This window comes from Calypte anna, chromosome 1 (assembly GCF_003957555.1).
Source record: "Calypte anna isolate BGI_N300 chromosome 1, bCalAnn1_v1.p, whole genome shotgun sequence".
NCBI lineage: Eukaryota > Metazoa > Chordata > Aves > Apodiformes > Trochilidae > Calypte > Calypte anna.
In genome coordinates, this window is record NC_044244.1 from 22,169,162 (window position 1) to 22,187,429 (window position 18,268).

The 18,268-nt window shown below is 36.8% G+C and overlaps 1 protein-coding gene across 1 annotated transcript in view; it reads left to right on the top strand.

Annotated features, from left to right (window-relative positions):
* The window catches only part of CADPS2 (calcium dependent secretion activator 2), a 277,107-nt gene that overhangs the window by 72,842 nt on the left and 185,997 nt on the right, over positions 1–18,268 (top strand). Inside the window, exon 3 of the mRNA XM_030447170.1 lies at positions 15,140–15,472. Within this exon, the coding sequence (XP_030303030.1) occupies positions 15,140–15,472 (333 nt within the window). The remainder of the gene's footprint in view (positions 1–15,139; positions 15,473–18,268) is intronic.

An 18,268-nucleotide genomic window follows, 5' to 3' on the forward strand; every position in this document is an offset into this window, starting at 1 on the left:
TTGAACTAATGGAACTATTCAGTTCATCTTCAATGTCTTTTGAAAAGCATTTATTTATTCATTCACCTTTAAAACATATTTCTGAAATATATGAATCAGTGATCATGAAACAGTTGTAATTCTGGTTGAAATAAATTGGAGAGAGAAGCCCATTGCACTTCAGAGATTTGAAATAAGTACGAAACACCTGAATTACTGTGGGGTTCCGGATTTGTTTAGTTTTTTTCTTATGTCATTCAGTAACTGAGTAGGTGTTATGATGGAAGTAGGTGAAGTGAGTCCGGAATATATAGAAGCTTTATAATGGAGGCTTGAAAAAGCCACAATGATACTTTAGGATGATTTCTGTGGAGACATTCTTGGAGCACATGTGGTAATTCACACATAGCTGTGTTCTGTTAAATGTCAGCTGGATCACATGTTGGGCAGGTGCCCTGAGCATGGGCATAGTGACATAAAATGCACCTCATGAAGAACAACTTCAAGGCAGGCTGTTTCAATTCAAAATTCAGCACACATTTAGGTAGCTAATAGGGCTCCAGCAAGGGACTTGTCACATTACAGCCTACGAAAATGTATTAATCTGGACTAAATAAGCATATTAGGCTGCATTTTGAAGAAATGCTAAGGTTCTGTTACTGCACATCTTTATTGACGAGGATGTTTAAACTAGAAATCCCCCTCAATTTGTTAGAATATCTGTCCCAAGTTTCAACAGTTCCTGTGCAGGGCCCAGCAGCTCACCTTCTCCCTTATGTGGAGGTTGATTTAAAATCATTTAAGTTCTTGAATAATAACCAGACATGGTGTTTTTAAAAGCAGGATTTAAAATGGGTCTTTCCAGAGGCCATCTGTTCAGTTGAAGGGGGAATAACAGACCAAAATTCACTGGGAATTTATGTGCAGTTATTTACAGTTCTAGCATAAAGTCTGTGTTTTATGCAGAAACTGCTGGTGCTGCCATGGGTTTGATAATCAAACGCATACTCTGCAACAGAGGGCTGGGGAACTTAAATGACAAGAAACAACAGGTTGCCATAAAGCAAACTGAGTGTTTGCATCTTCACATTTGCATAACTAATTGACAGCTCATTAGGAAAGCCGAAAGCTAGGTGCAGGAAAATACACTCAGTGCTGCAGAGGGAAGGTATTGTTTCAGCATTTGGGTAACAGGGAAGTGGTTAATAAATTACAAAAATTATCCTGTCACAGAGTTTGTCTGGAGCCCTTTGGAATAGCTTTCAGCTGGGTTTGTCAGTGTTGCCAATTCAAACAGCAGTCGTGTTTCATGATGCTTAACTGCTCTAACTGCAACCAGAGAAATAATAAATACTGTTGTTTGTTCTGGCTTCCTTCTTGGAGTGCTCCTGATGTCCCTCTCCCTTGTCTCCATGCCAGGTGGGATGGCTGTGCTGCCCATATGTGTGGGGATGGCAAAGCCCTCGACAGGCGAAGCGCTGGCTCCAGGGGATGCTGCTGGGGGGGGGCTATGAGTTTTCAAGCTGCTCTGGGACTTCTGCCATGCATGAGGCACCCAGTACTACTCTGTAGGGCCCTTTTGCCTGCTTGCAGCATCCTGAGGCACATTTCTCTTAAAGAAACTCTGGCCAGGTTTAGTGTCTGCTGCGTCATATCCATGAGCAAAGTGAGCAAGGGCAGGGCATAAAAGGCTGTGTAGAACCTCAAAGAAATTATGTAGAAAGCAAACAGCCTTGCCCTCAAACACCTTGCCTCAAGCACCCCAAAACAAGAAAGGTACTACTTATGGTAAGAAGTGGCTCTAATAATAAATGTTTTGTGACTATTCATGCTTTTTTGTAAGAGCAATAACGGTAGCAATGGTCTGAATGATAAGAAATACAGAAAAGTTAGCTTCACAGATAAAAGAGAAGACATATGATGCAGGCCTCTGATTTGAGTTTCAGAGTGGAAGAAATATCAATTTTTTTTTCAAGTGGGGAAAAAATTATCCTGGAAAAATTATATTTAGATGGCTTTGGTTAGATCTTCATGTAGCTGGCTGTAAAATACCACCAGTTCTTCGGGCTTCTGCAATGCTTTTTCATATAGGATAGACTTCTAAAGCGAAGGAACTCTTTTGGGTCATGTAAAAATAGGATTTAAAGAGTAGAATTTCCATAGCAGCATTCTGAAACTCGTCCTGCCAGTTTAGTTGGCCCTGTGCCTTGTTCTGGGAGCTTTTCAGCATGTTCTGGAGGAAAATGTTGCAAGGAGGAGGAGGTTTGCAAAAGTTTCAGTAGTCAGAGGGTTGTATGAAAAAAATGGGCATCACCTAAGCCAGAAAAAACTAGGTTGCTGGAACCTAAAATTAGTAAAAGATTGTACTACATTTTTTTAAAGTAAATTGTAGGAGAAGGCAATGACTTCTGAATAATAGTTTGTAAATGAAATCATTAAAACATGTCTTAGAAAAAAAAACTGGGAAAAACATCTGTAAAAATCCATTACTGAACAGCAAAGAGCAATGTAAACGAATGTAAGTTAAATAGAGCATGTAAATTAAAAGCTGGAATTAGTTACCAGTAAGTTTAGCCATAAAATCCAAGCAAGTTGTCATTCAAGTGCTCCCTGTAATCAATTGGAAAGGACAGACACCTTCAGGAATGTGCAGTGTGTTTTCAGATGTCTTGAAGCAAACTATGATTTGTAGAGAGACTGCAGAGGGAAGACTACTCCAGGAAGAAAAAAAACCATAATTGTTCTGTGTGACTTAAATTGCTGTCTATGGCTACATATGTACCATTTATAGGAAAAGATATAGCAGACCTAAAAGCACAGTAGGAAAGTACATGTGTTTATTTGTTTTATATTTATACATAAAGCAGTTTGAAGATGAGAAGGGCTCTTCAGCAAGGCTGCTGAGGTAAATACAACTACCCTTGCAATTCCTCAAATGCAGCAGAACTGCTGTTTTCTGAGGCTGAAGGAACTGGTAAGATTACTGGTTGGGAAGGGAAAAGTGTATGTGGAAAATTAGGGGCTGTTTAATAGAAGTTTCTTACCCACAAACCATGATTTCCGATACGGTAGGTGAAAGCAACCATACTCAGGTGGAAGGGAAGCCTGCAATTAAACTAAAGAGTGTAAAAGAGTTGGAACTGGTAACAATCATGACTGAGAAGATACAAAGCATTGGAGATTGGTAGAAATATTCATAGAAGGTGGGGAGAAAAAAAAAAAACAAAACCAAACCATAGTTATCAAGGCAAAGGTGGATGTTCTCTGCCTCATAAATTAAAATGCTAAAGGTCTTCCTCAGCATATTTTGTAACTACTGCCTCTAACTACTGTTAAACCAGTAGTTTAGTTGCTTAGTAGTTGCTTAGTTTAGCAAAAAGAGACACAGCTTTTAGCTATTTTTCTTGCTAAAGAAAAAATTAATATGCTAGTAATCAATATGAGTAATGAATTCTTTGGCTTTTTGGGTAGACTTCCCTAGGACAGTGCAGATTGCAGCCTTTAAGATCAGATTAAGTACCTCCTTTGATGTATTAATTAAATACAAATGAGCTTTCCCTTGAATTACCAGACTTAACACAGGGTAACTGAGTAAGATTTCTTGCTCAGGTCAAATATTTCTTTTCTAATGATGAATTAGATTTCTCACTGGATTACCCAGTGGATCTGAGTTCTTGGTATTAGAAGTTTCCTTCTCCTGTACTACTATTTTAATTTATTTTTTTTAAAACATAGCTTTAGAATTTGGAAGTTTGATGTTGTCTGATGTGCATTATTTAATCTGAAGTTGGGACTAAATTAGTATAGAGTCCTATATCAAATGTCATAGATAATGGCAACTATTATAAAAGTTGTAAGAAGGGAAGCATTGCTGGAAAACTATACTGAATCTTTAATCAAATAGAAGCCAACCCATGGTACAAACTTAAATATAAGTCTGTTTCTGTTGCTGACATTAAGACACAGCTGCTTTTGCTGAAATTTTAATTTAGGGTTTGTTCAAACCTAGCAGTGGCTGTTTGTGGATATAGTTTTATTTTGGTGTCAGTTATTTGCATTTCAGGAGATCAAATGTTGAGAGTGACAGTGAAGTTTTCATCCCTTTTGAAAATGTGTTTATGAGCTGCCTCTATGATCACCTGGCTGCCATTCTCTTACATGATGACGTTAGAGCTTTAATTGCATCCTGTTTACCAGAGTGATGCTGTCTGTACCTTGCTCTGTGCCTGGAAGTTCCAAGGTTTTTGGTGTGATTTAATGCAAACAGATTCCAAACGCAACCTGCTAAGATTATCTTGGAAGTTAAAGATGTCGAGCTTGGCTGTGTCAGCATGTGTGGAAGTATCTGCCAAAACCAATTGGGTGCTCTGAGCAAGAAGAACAAGGGCAGCTCCAGGTGATGCTAAGGCTGCTTCCTTCTCTTTGCTGTAGCTTGTGAGCATCTTCTGGTTGTGACTGCTCCACTAGCACATGCAGTGGGACGTGGCAGCATTGCTCTGCAGCTGTATTCCACACTTCTGGGCTGTGTAGTTTGTATCAAATAGCCTTGTAAGAACTCTTTCCTCCTTGACTTGGCTGGAGTTCCCTTTTTCTCTTGTTGGGCAGCTATGTACTTCCTGGCTGCAACAGCCATTAGGCTTAACATTCTGCCTTGTGTTGCAGCTTCCTTCCTTCTCTTAATCTTTATCCCTTACCTGTTCAAATCCACCAGCCTTTTGCCTCTTCTGTGACTTCAGGTCTCAATGCTTAGTGTAAGAGTGAGATAATTTGAATTGCTTCACTGAGTGGAAGTATTAATTCTGCAACACCAGCAACATAAATTCTAAATATATGGTTTGATGCTTTTTACTAGCTGATTTTTTTCATTACTTCTGCAATGATTATTAGATACATGCAAATTGCACAAGAAATGAATCTGTTTGCAATATAAGTATGGGAAGGTACAATAATTTGTAGAAGTGGCCATGATAAGGAGGTTGTTTCTGGCTCTCATAAATTTTATGATTAGAAAAAAAGCTTGAGGGATTATTCTGGGATTTTCAGAGCATCAAATTAGAAAATCTGTGTTTGAAGATGGCAGAAGGCTCTTGGTATGAGTAATATGTTTCAGAAGTTGGCAGACGAATACTGCAAATGTTTCCAAATAGCCTGACACAGAAAATTGAGTTACCTTTTTTTATAAAAAATACTAAGATCAGTACAAGTCTGCTTCTTAAATAAGTAAGTGGGAAGTACGTTTTCAGAATAGTCTAGAAGAAGCTGTAATAAAAATGAAAAATTGTATGCATTAGGGGAATCACGACTTGCGATTGAATGGAATAACAAAATGAAAACTGAAATGAGAAGACTTTGCCATCAAGAAGAGTTTAGTTTTGCAGTGTTTAGGATTTAGCCTTAGAGGTGATATGAGGTAGTCACCAAATAACTTAAGCCTTACCTTACCAGCAGAACTGTTTTTATGGCAGGAGGGTAATGTCTGTTTGCTTACTGCATTTGATTTATACAATTTGCATTTCTTGCCAAAGCTTTTGACTGGCTTAGCTTGAAAATATTTCAGAATAACTGTGTAGCTACTATTGACACATAAAAAGAAAAAGCTAATAAAGTAAGCATACCTTCCAGTCCCTTTCCAGTATATTGAAACAAGTGCCTATGATTGGGGAAAAGAGAATTATGTCTTGGTACAGTGACTTGAAGACTGGCTTAGGAGCAAACTGGAAAAGGAAAAATTTTCAGCATTATGGTGCTTTTCCTTTCTTTTTTCTCTCTCATTTGTCTAGCCTGTACTCATTGCTATAAACTATGGAGCAAAAAGGTCCCGGGTTTTGGTGGTTTAGGGGGGATTAGAAGAAGAGGCTTATATATAAGAGTTCCATGAAGATTTTTTTTTTTATGCTTCTATGTGTAATTGTCCAATAAAACTTTTTTGCAGAATCTTGAAATACGCTGAATTGGAAACTAGATTTTGTCTCTTGGTAAATTAGCAAAGTCATGTCTAAAAAAAGAGTTTCTTCTGGCTCTGATGAATTTAAACTACTTCATCAACTCCAAAAGAAGTTTCTTAAGTTGTTCCTAACCTCGTTGCAGATTTTCTTACCTCACCTCTCCCTTTTTGGGCTTTATGCAGTATCTTAACAGTGTGGGCACCACAGAGGTCAGGGGCAGCCAGAGCTGCAGTGGATTGCAGTGACTGCCGTAAAAGTGCTGACCAGTGAGGCTGTAGCGAAGTCTCTGCTAACTTCTCTATCTCAAATTGCTTGCCCAGTTAAATCCTTGCCATAGAATATGCTGCTGGCAAGGCAAAATAACTGATGAATTATTTATTTTAAATAAGAAATTGAAGGTGTTTCTGAATTGTGATGATATACTGAAAAATAATCTCTAATATGGTCTAGAGAATACTGTAGTGGAGTGAATTAATATTTCCAAAAACTTAAGTACTCTAAAGAGAGAGCAAACTATGACTAAGAAGCCTCAAAGTTACCATTAAAGCTGTTTGGACCTTGACATATAATTGGAATGCATAAAAATAATCTAATTTATAAAAGTTTGCACTTTGCATGCTAAAATCTAGAGGGATTAAACTGCAGACCAAATGTTCATTAATTTTCCACTGAAGCATCGCTGTCTGAAGTGTAGCCAGCTGGGTGATTATTAAATCTAAAGAAAAATTGAAGATTCAGAATGCCTTTGGAAGCTTTTTTGTGTATTGTAACTTTTCTACCAACACCGTGAACCGATCACCCTTGTGAAAAATAAATCAAGGAAATTGTATTGTTTTTTGACACTCAAAGATTACAGTTTATAATAGGAGAGAGGAAGGAAAGTATTTATGATAAACGCCAACTTTTTAAGAAAGTTGTATTAAGGTAATAATATTTATAAGACTTCAGTTAACAGCTAAATCCTACATGCCTTGGTGTCTAGCAGCTCCATATAGCCTTTATACCACTTTCCAGAATAGAAATACCTTATAATGAGTGATGAGCCGGTATTGCTGTAAGAGAAATGTCCAGACAAATAATAAGGCATTTTAAGTGTAAACCCAAAACAATTCCCTGTTTACGTGATGCATTTTCCCTGCATGCATTTGTACTCAGCCTCCACTATTCATGTCTTTCTCTTAAAAAAGAAACAAGTACAGATTGTCTTTTTTGAGGAGCAAAGAGCAATTTCTATAACACCAAACATGTCATCACAAACAAGTATTATCTGTTGCATCAGCTTGCACTTAGGTTTGACTCTGTTGTTCCATCCTTTCTTCCCCAGAATTATTTTAAGTATTCTGTTTGGCCAGCTTAGAAACTCTCAGCACTTGCAGCACTTGCTTTGAGATGCTCTGTAGAACAGTCTGGACAATTAATCTTTGTGGGCCTTTTCAGTCCTCATTCTGGAGAGGTTTCTCCAAGGAGTGCTTAAGAGCGGGGCCTGTAGTGAGTGCCACAAGTGGTTCTCTGGATGAGCAAGCCCTTTCTTAGCACATGGAAAGGGTTCTAAAATGGGTGAGTTGAGTAGCAATAAGTTGTTCGGTACTCGGCAGTTAAAGCAGACATGAAACTTTCAGCATGGACAAAAAGCAGAGGCTTTCCTTGGCAACATGAGGAGCTTCTTCCTCCACCCTGTAAGGATGCAACACAACTGGTACATCAGAAGATGAACCAAAGTGCAGATTTGTGGTCATCTTCTGCCTGATTATCCCCATCCTTTGTATGAAGACCTTCGCTTTTCTCTTCTCGTAAAAGCTGGGTCATAAAAGAAAGAATAAATCTTGTCAGGTCCAGTTACAGAACACAGAATTACTGAGACTTCTTTCAACAGCAGGCTGTTTCTTATGTTTCGACAAATCAAACATCGTAATATTTTGAAATACTCAAATCTTATTCTGCTCTCCTTTTACCCGTTTATCATGTTATTGCTTCTGTCTTGTTGCTGGTGTTGAATATGTGGCTGTGGATCAGCCCACGCAGATCTCAGACCATGTGTATGTTTATTGCCTGCGTGAGCAAAGTCACTCAGGAGGGAAATTGGACTGCTTTGGAGTTGTACATCCAGGTGATATTTGGAGATGAACTCTTCTGGAGTGCTGGTACCTGTAGTGGAACAAAGCAACCAGATGCCTCTAATTACCGAGGAGTGGGTGTGAGCTGGTATCAAGTCCACCTGTGCCTAGTTAGGGCAGGCCCCCTATTGAGCATGAGCAGGACCAGGGGGCCAATAGAAGGTGAGGCTCACACCCACAGACTAGCTCACTCTAGAGCTAGGCAAGAGAGAGGCGAGTAGCTCTTCGAGCCACAGACCAATCTAGTCTAGTTCCACTTTGTGAGTGGTAGACTTAGAGCATGGCTCACAAGTCTCCATTGCGACATCTAGTTAGACCTTGAGGCACTGATCCCTAAAGAAAGGTTTGTCTCGCAACAGGTACCACCTGAGAGCCAATGCCACAGTGCACTAAGTCCCTCAACATGGTTCAGCCAGGCAGTGCACTCTGGTGGAAGGGGAGACTGTACTTTTCTAAGAAGAAGCTAGCAGTTGCTGTAGCAAGTAGAGCTGTTGCTGAAGTAATCCACATTTATGTTCATGCAGGCAAGAGTATATAACTTTCTATGTCTCACCAAAGTGGAAAAACTACTGTTGCTGTTGTTAAACTTGAAAGGAGGATAAATATGCTTGTTCCAAGAGGGTGTCTGAGTAACTTTAATAAATGGATCCAGGAGAAAACACTGCTTCTGGGTGAAATAGTTTTGTGGATTTTTTAATGGTGATTGTCACTGTAATTCTGTGCTTGTGCCCAAGGCACAAACATTGCAGTACATGAGTCTGTGAAATGCATAGCCATCAGGAACAGAAATTTGGGAAGACTTTGGCAGCTGCTTGTGCCGTTTTCAAAAAGAAGGCAAAGAAAAACATTCCAGTGCACGGTGTTGTATAGTATGCTTGCAAGCATGTAAGCCTGAAGAAGTAACACACACTTTAATTAACAATAGTTTGGGGTTTGGGTTTTTTTTATGTTCTAAAAATATGTAGTTGTGGGAGCTGTTCTCCAAACAGGCAGAAGTTTTTTACACTTTTTACACTTTCATCTAACTAGCCCCAGATCTTGGTGTGATGCATTGTGCCATTTCAGAGTACAGTAGAACTACTGAGGACTGTGTCTGCTGGTCCCAGAGAACATTGCTTACACTTAAGACTGAAATGGGGAATATTTTTATTCTGAGGGAACAGGAAGGACTTTAAGAAGAGAACGAGTGCTGTTGACTGCAGTGGGAGTTTCTAATGAGTATTTGTATGAGATACTTTTGAGGAGCTGCTGTAGGAGCAAAGGTGCTGTTTAATATCACGCAATAAATGTCCTGTGCTTTGTTTTGTATCAAGTAATACTTCTAGCACAACATGATAATGCATGTCACGTCAGATTTTTAAGTAAGAAATAATACCTTTTCATTCCTAGAAAGAGAATTATTGTCTTTTGCAGAAATTTTGGAGCTCAATCTAGCCCTGAAAATTGCTGGACATTTTTACATTTTTTTTCTCTGTGTTGTAAACTCAAGAGCTCTAGGTCACTATAAGAAGCACCATCCGGAGTTTGAGTGAAAAATACATCAGAAAAACACATCAGAAACCTAGAAGGCATTCAGAAACTTGAGTGTTCCTTGGACCTCCATCAAAGTCCCTTTTTATCTTAAATTTCTTTATATTTTTAAATTTTAATAAACAATTTCCAATAAATCTTATCTGTCACTGATCTTTATATTGTTCTAGCTTTGTTTCAAACAAGTATAGAGTAAAAAAAAAAAAAATCTCCAAAGAGAAATATTTGACAACTTTTTTTTCTTAGTTATATGGAGAAGTTCAGTTTTAACATTGGTGTGTTTTAAGAATGCCCCGAACATCAGTTGCAGTAGATTGGCATGAGTAAATACATTGGAGAACTAGATAACCAGCTGGCTTTTCAGTCTTTGTGAGGCCTCACATAGCAATCCATTTAAATGTGGAATACAGTATAAAAGGTCTAGAAATACTGGAAAGTGTAATGTTGTCAGAGCATGTACTTTCCTTACATGTCTTACAATGCTTTTTCTTTTTTCTTCCTGAGAGAAAGAGAGATTAAACTGAACTTCAAAAGTCTATATGGGGGCACCGATATTCAATGGATGTCAAATAAAAGCATTATATTAGTAAGTAACAATGACAAAGAGAAGAAATTAAGACAGCTGTTACCATGGGGACAGGAGGTCCATCCCTGCCCTCACCAAAATCTTTGAAGCCAATTTTATGTTGAAAAAAAAGTGTTCCATTATAAATCATTACCTACAAAGCCAAGGATTTTTATTTTACAGCACTGCATAGACCACAGATGTGGGTGGTGTTCTGCCAGAGGTTTTTAATTTAGACACAACATTTTTGCAGTCTGAAATCTGGAGTGGCAAAGGGGTTAATTGTACTTTGAGTGTATTACTTTGGAAGAAAAAGTTACTATGAAAGTGAGATATTTGGTTAAAAATCCTGATATACATATATTTTTCCCTTTTGAGGCAACATACTGTTTAGAACATGCTTTTTTCTTGTTTTCTTGTTTTTTCAGTCCTTTACTTAAGAAGAGAAGGGAGGCTTAGATCATAAATTTTCTTTTTATCAAACCATTTTGCAAATGTTTTCTGCCTGAGAGTAGAAGAGCTTGTAAATTAATTTGGTCAGTCCAAGCTTAGTGTGTTGCCAGTTGGGTCTGTGCCTAGAGCTGAGTCAGGCTCTTCTAGAACTGATAAGTAAGCAAGTAGCTGAAAGGTCATATTTTACTGGTATATGTAGCAAAATTACAAATTGTTGCTTTTTATTAATAACACCACTTACATAAGTGGGTAGAAACATTATAGATATTTATAACAATGACGTTGGGCTCTTTCCTTCCCAACTGGCTGAAAAGGTGACCTTGATGGAAACCTCAATCAGAATGAGTCTTTCAAATTAAAAAAGCATGTAATGTATGGCCTAATGGGCCTCCTGATTAATCCATTTGCAAAGAAAAGGAAACAGGTGATGATATGCAAACTCTTTTGCGTATTGCATATGTGTTTTTTCCTTAACTTTACATTTGCGAATTAAGATTATTATGTTTGTGTTGTCTGCATGTGTAATTAGTTACATTTGGTACGATGTTCAATACTTTAAAATTTTATTCAAGGGGTATGTGGTAGATAATGTAAAAGTAGTTCCTTGTTTAATATTTCCACTGGTTTGTTTTTTTGTTTTTTTTTTCAAGCTGTAGGCATCTCTAAATGACTATTTTTTATCTTTAAACAGAAATTCATTTTGAATCTGTCTACTGCTAAAGACTATTTTGAATTAAGCTTTTTACTGGCCTTTGCAACAGATGAAATTGCATACGTGTAGTGATTGTAAAAAAAGTAAACTTCAGCCATTCTTCAGTAGAACGATTCAAATAAACTGTTACTGTAATTATAAGGGAAAAAGAAATTGAGGATTTTTTTTCATTCCTTATGTGATCATCTTTGGGTGGTTACAATATGTGATAAACTTTATTTATCAAAGACTGTAAGTATGTCTGAGCCCAAGAGTATTTAGGCTTTAAATAATGTGAATAGAAAAATTTATCAAAATGAATATATTTCACCTATCAAAGCCTGTCTTCCAATACTATTTCCTGAATGGACTCTAGGTGTTAATAGGGTGTTTCTTTTTGATGTTTGATAGATGAAGAGTTGATGTTGACTTAGATTTAAGTAACCAATAATAACAACACTAAAAGTTCAAATGATAACTGATGAAGAACATCACTACGGGATTTTTTGAGGATGTCCAGAAAATTTGTTAGAAGCCAGAAATACTTCACAAAAAACTTTGACTCATGTCAAATTGTTTCTAAATGAGGATTTCCAAACAATCACATGCCAGATCTAGTTCCTTGTAGAAAGAGATTTCTTTGTTGCCAGAGTGAAAAGTAGCTTTTTATTTTACATTCAGACCTTTTTCTCTAGTTTTCCCCTAGTGTTGAGAGAGTTAACTTTTAACACTGGAGGGTTTTGAATGAGTATTTAATTAGAACAAAGTCTTATGATACAGACAGTTGAAATACAGAAATAAAGGGAATAAGAGGGAATAAGAGACAATTTAGCAAATGTAATTAATTAATATTTTTCTTTAAGAATACATAGCAGCACAATTATTTTCCCTAATAGGGATGCTCAGGCTGTGCACCTAATCCACACTGAAGAAAAGTGGCAGGCTATGTTATGACTTCTACAAAATTTAGGTATTTCATTGTTAAAATTAATGCTAGTAAGAAAATACCACCAGTGTTATAAATCCATGCATGTATCCCTAAACTGTGAACCCACAGATCCTCAGCCAGATGGGCTTACTTAGAACAGGGGTGGAAACAAGAACTCCAATGCCCTGAAAACAGTAGGGGTTTTTTTCTCCATATAGTAGAGATTCCCATAAACTTCTATTTATTTTTTTTTAAAGCAGCCATAAAACAGCTCTGAAAAGCTTTGAAACTAAGGAGAAAAATCTCAAGAAATATAACTGAAGCAAAGGATTTTGCATTTGATGTGAAGTGTACCATATGTCTTTCAGGAACAGGAATAATGAGACATTTAATAGCTTTCTAATGCATCTTACTGTGTCAAATCTGAGGCCCATATGGTACTCTCTCAACTGAATTTCCATTCCCTTGTGATTTTCTGTTGCAAATAAAGTCTTGAAAATTGAGTCTTTCTGTTCAAATGTTATTATTACTTTTTAATCATCTACAATAGAAATAGTTCATTTTAAAGATGAAACATTTTTTTGCCTCAGAAAAAAATTTGGTAAATTGATGCTCAAAAAGGAGTAGTAAAATACGAGCTCTAGATCCAAAGGATTCCTTTTCAGAACCAACCATGATTTTTTCTATATATAGAATTATATATTTGATTACTATATATATTTTTTTTATTACTTTCCTTTAGCATCCACCATATCTTTTGTAAAAAAAATCCTTTGGAATGATTTTTGCAAATTTCATAAAAATGTGATTTGTGACCTGAAACACTTCAGGGATGAACATTTTAACATCAGGGATACATGCAAATTGCATTTTGTCTTTGCCACATACCTGTTGTTTTGCTCAACATGAGCCTGCCATCTTCATGTCAGTGTTGAGAATGCCAAGTGTTACAACAGTGCTCCACTTCCATGGGTGTTGAAAAAAAATTTTCTGCAGTCTCCTGGAAAATCATCTTCAAAATCAAATAAATTTTGAATTTGTCTGTTTCAAAAGTCAAGGGAAGTGCTAGTAGCTTTTCAGCCCCTGCATTCTGGATTAATGGTTGTAAGTAATATGACTGAAAGAAGGTAGTGAAAGGCGGATGATAAATCCTATGATCTTACAGTGTGTATTTGGATGGAAGATTTAATGTTGTTTATGAACAGTACAAAGTTAGAAGTAATCTTTTCTTAAATATTTTTGTTTGCTTTCCAGTGAAGCTGTTCCAGGAATGAATCAATTGTAATTGCAGACTGTTAAAACAAGGAAAGGGTTAACATATTTTTACCTGTTAGTGTTGATAAACTTTACTACAATAAAAAAAATCCATTGTGGTACAGTTAGAGTAAAATGTTTTTAGCAGGTATTGGTGATGGGTTTTTTGAATAATGTGTTTGGGCAAGTAGCTTAGGCTTAATCTGCAGCCTTCAGTACAGTATCAATAAGGATATCTATTGAAAGACATTTTGTAAGTAACTGCATTTTGAAATATGCTGCAGGGAAACATGCATCAACAAGTACTGGAACTTTTAGAGTATATTTTTCTTGATCTGTTTCCACCTGTGTATTGCTCACTGGTCAGCTATTTCATATCTTCTGCTCCTTTTCCATTTTGTATTTTCCAAGTGCTGCACAAGTAGTTTTTTAAGTTCTGTTGTGTGCACCATCTTCCAATATCTGATAATTATACAAAGTCAGAGCTCTCCTACGTTATCTTCTCCATTCATTGTGTTTTCTTATCTTGTGGTGACTAACACAACTAACTGAAAGTGCATAATTACCTCCTCTTCCACTTCATAGCATCTCTTTGAAGAAAGGTAACTGTCAGAAAGATGATGGATAGGAAATCCATTTAGACTAAGTGATATCACATCTGTTCTTTGCATTTCAGCTCTGTTTGGGGTCTTGGTGTGTCACCTAACCAGTCTCCCAGCAGCTAAGCCTGAGATTGGCACCCAACCAATCTCCCTCTACTACTCAAGGCCAGGTGATTCTTCCTGAGACACCCATTCAGTGGGATGATGCACTTTATTCTTTGTCCAAGGCACATGTCAGTTCTTTACATACATGGCTGATCATGCTGCAGTGGTCATATTTTTGTTGGTTGGATTTTGTAGATTAACAGTTACATGCAACTTGCTGCTAGAAATGAGCTGATTACACACAGTGGCTGGAAAGATGAATGCAGCCATCCTCAAACACTGAACAGTTCACTGAACTGAACAGTTCTTACAGAATATTCATGCTGATTTAATTGGTTTGTATGCTGTAATTTTCCTGTCAAATCTTTGAGTATTTGTACTTGGGGTGGTTTCTTTTGTGTTGGCTTTTGATTGTTTTTTTTATACAGGGAATCCCAGTATGGTATCTACCATTGTAGAGCCAGTCATGTTCTTCTGGCTTTTGCTACTACTGATTTTAGAATTTCTTTATTACTTTTTTCCCACTGGATTTTTGTGCCCTCTTCTATGAGCTTCTTGGCTGACTTAAAGATCATGTTTTCAGTCACAGTCCTGAGTTTTCAGAAACTGTGGCTTATCCAGGAGTTACTTGAAAGTAACTTTAGATTTCTCTGGTTTTCATGGTGAAAAGATTAATTAAATTTTGTAGGTAAGTTTTAAATTAGCTGCTGTCAATTCAAACTTCATTCAAGTTTAGCTGTTATAAATTCATGCATAAATACTTAAAGAGCTACTTAGTTTAATACCTATTCCATGCAGAAACTTACTTTTTCAACATGGCCACTTGTTTTTTGAAAAATATAGCAAACTTGTCCTGTATCTCTCTTTCTTATACAGACATCTTAGCAGCAAAATACTAGTTTGTGATCATTTTATATGGTGATTTTTTGCTTGTACACGTGCTTTTTCTGATCTTTTTTTTTTCTTTTAAAAGGTATTTCTCAAGAGTGACCGGGTTGCAAGAATGGTCTACAGTGGAGGATGTTCTGCAAGTGACTTTAGAGATGTTTTTAAGAAAAACATAGAAAAAAGAGTCCGAAGTTTGCCAGAAATTGATGGATTAAGCAAAGAGACTGTGCTAAGTTCTTGGCTAGCCAAATATGATGCCATATACAGGGGAGAAGAGGACTTTTGCAAACAGCCAAATAGAATGTCCTTAAGTGCTGTATCGGAGCTGATTTTGAGCAAGGAACAGCTTTATGAAATGTTTCAGCAGATTCTAGGAATCAAAAAATTGGAACACCAGTTGATTTATAATGCCTGCCAAGTAAGTATTGGTGTCACTCAGTTCTGTTGTTTCCAGAATATCTTTCCCCTGGCAGCAGGTCAGGTGTACAGGAGCTTTCAGTTTGAAGCACATCTCCACAGTCTGAGTTCCTCAGCAAGGAATCTTTGTGTCATTTGGTCGCTGGAGAGCACTTGGCAAAAAGAGGATGCCAGATTATATGATACTTGCACTACAGGGATCTCCTCAGACATTTTATAGTGTCACAGCTCCAGTGATGTGATTCTGCAGAATATTCTACACAATATAAACCTTCAGACTTTTCTATAAGTTACATACGTATGTACATATGTAGTTATGTGTATGTGTGTACATCTTTAAAAGAAATTTGCTGCCATAAATAGATAGGTGACAGGTGATTGAGTTCAGGTTGCTCTTGACCACCCAATGTTGAGGAAGGTCAGTATGTTAGGACTCTCTGTGCTTCATTTCAAACACCATCTGTGAAACTTATTTGCACATTTTTGCTTTGTTGTATAAAAGTGATGGTCCCCATAAATTATTGAAGCCAAGACAATTTATTCAGCAGTGGTATTTGGATTTATACCTATAATTTATTGCTAATCAGAAGTGTAAATGGTATGGAAAAATATTTTATCTGGCCAGTCTTCATAGCGATGCAAATAGAAATTAGTGATTAATTAAGGAGGAAAAACCTGAAGAAAGCAAGGTATGATGTACTTCACACATCTTTCTACACTGTCTATAAAACAGTACCCCAGACCTACAGCCAAGCTGGTTTTCATGTAAAATGCTGAAGGTTTACTTGTAGTTATGGAACAGTATATGGGAACAAAGTGGAATCTTGGACATTGTTGCCTGTTTCATTTATGGATTAGTGTGGCATGGAATCACATAATGGTTCTGTGCTTGAAACATCATAGATGCAACTTCTGTAATGAGTGTAGTATTTCATTCTGTATCAAAGTATGAGGACTTCTGTTTTCACTGTGAGCTGTTTACCAACAGGGTGGAAAGAGATTTGAGTGGAAAGAGATGGAAAAATTTTCTTTTTTTTTAGTTCAACCTGCTGCCCAAAGCAGAGTCACCTGTGACTACAGGGCAGGTTACTGAGGGCTTTGACTAGTTAGGTCTTAAAAACTCCAAGCTTGTACACTGTACAAGCTCTCTGGGCAACCTGTTCCAGTACATGAAGACATGAAAAAAAAATAATATATTTTCCCTGAAAGTGGATAACCTGTTACCTATATAGTATGGTTTCCTCCCCCCTGCAGTGTCTGATGGCTGCTAAATCTTACTTATATTTCCCTATGAATGGTCAAAATCTGCTGTTAGGTCTGCATAGTCCTAGAGTAACACAAACAAATGTGACCATAGAGGTTTTAGAAAGTAAAAAAATTTTACCCTTGGTCTAGAAGTGGTTCTAGTGATACAGTCCACTAGGTTCTTGTATCTGTATGTTAGAAGGCTTCTTTTGTTCTTATTGGTGGGAATATCAATGGACCAAAACTAGTTGGCAAATACCAACAATTTTCATTCTCTTTTTTGTCCATGACTTACATAGAGACTGAAATGGATATCTGTAGCAGATAGAGGATCACATATGTATTTCAAACTGGAAAGAGTGGAGAGGGAAAGGCTTCAAAACTTCTTGTTTGGGGTTCTAACTTTCTGAAAATTTTATTTTTATGAGGCAAGGATGAGATTACTTGGCTAAAGCAAAAACTTTCATTATATACTCCAACAGAGTTGCTACCAACTGTATGTTTCATATTCTGTTCCTGCAGTCCAGTCAAGCACATAATGCACCAAACATATGATGAAAAGTCTGCTGGAAAGAAAGAGACAACAATCACAGACTTCCCAGGAAGTATATTGCAGACAGCAACCAGCCTCTGATAATGTAATGCCTTTTCTCCTTTGGCAAAACCCCTTATTTCTTATTAAAGTTTAAGAAATGTTTTACTTTAGGCTGAATCATATTCCTTTCTATTGACAGTATATTTACAGAGGCTGAGATGAAGCTGGACTTGGATTTCAGTCAGTACCAGAAATTTTCATTCTGCACTAGAAGTCTCTATCTCTCATCATATGAAAGTGCTCACTTTCATTTCTCTTTGCTACTGCGCTTTAAAATACTACAGACTTACAGATAATGATAATTAATAGTGTCTGGGAGCAGTGAGATAAGTGAAAATCCAAACAGATGTTAAAATTGTATTTTTGATGGAGGTTTTGCTGGACTGGCTTCTAGCCTGTGCTTCTAGCAGAGAATCAGATATATGAAATTCTGTATATTTTGCAGCTCTGATAAACAGCTGCTCTTAAACAGAAAATCTGCACATTTATAATTTGTGCAGAAAACTTTCTTCTTTCCCTTTTTTTTTTCTTTCTTTTTTCTTCTTTTTCTCTTTTTTTCTTTCTTTTTTCTTCTTTTTCTCTTTTTTCTTTTTCTCTTCTCTTTTTTCCTTTTCTTTTCTCTTTTTTCCTTTTCTTTTCTCTTTTTTCCTTTTCTCTTTCTTTTTTCTCTTTTCTTTTTTCCTTTTCTTTTTTAATTTTTCTTTCTTTTTTCTTTCTTTTTTCTTTCTTTTTCCTTTCTTTTTCCTTTCTTTTTCCTTTCTTTTTCCTTTCTTTTTCCTTTCTTTTTCCTTTCTTTTTCCTTTCTTTTCCTTCCTTTTCCTTCCTTTTCCTTCCTTTTCCTTCCTTTCCCTTCCTTTTCCCTTCCTTTTCCCTTCCTTTTCCCTTCCTTTTCCCTTCCTTTTCCCTTCCTTTTCCCTTCCTTTTCCCTTCCTTTTCCCTTCCTTTTCCCTTCCTTTT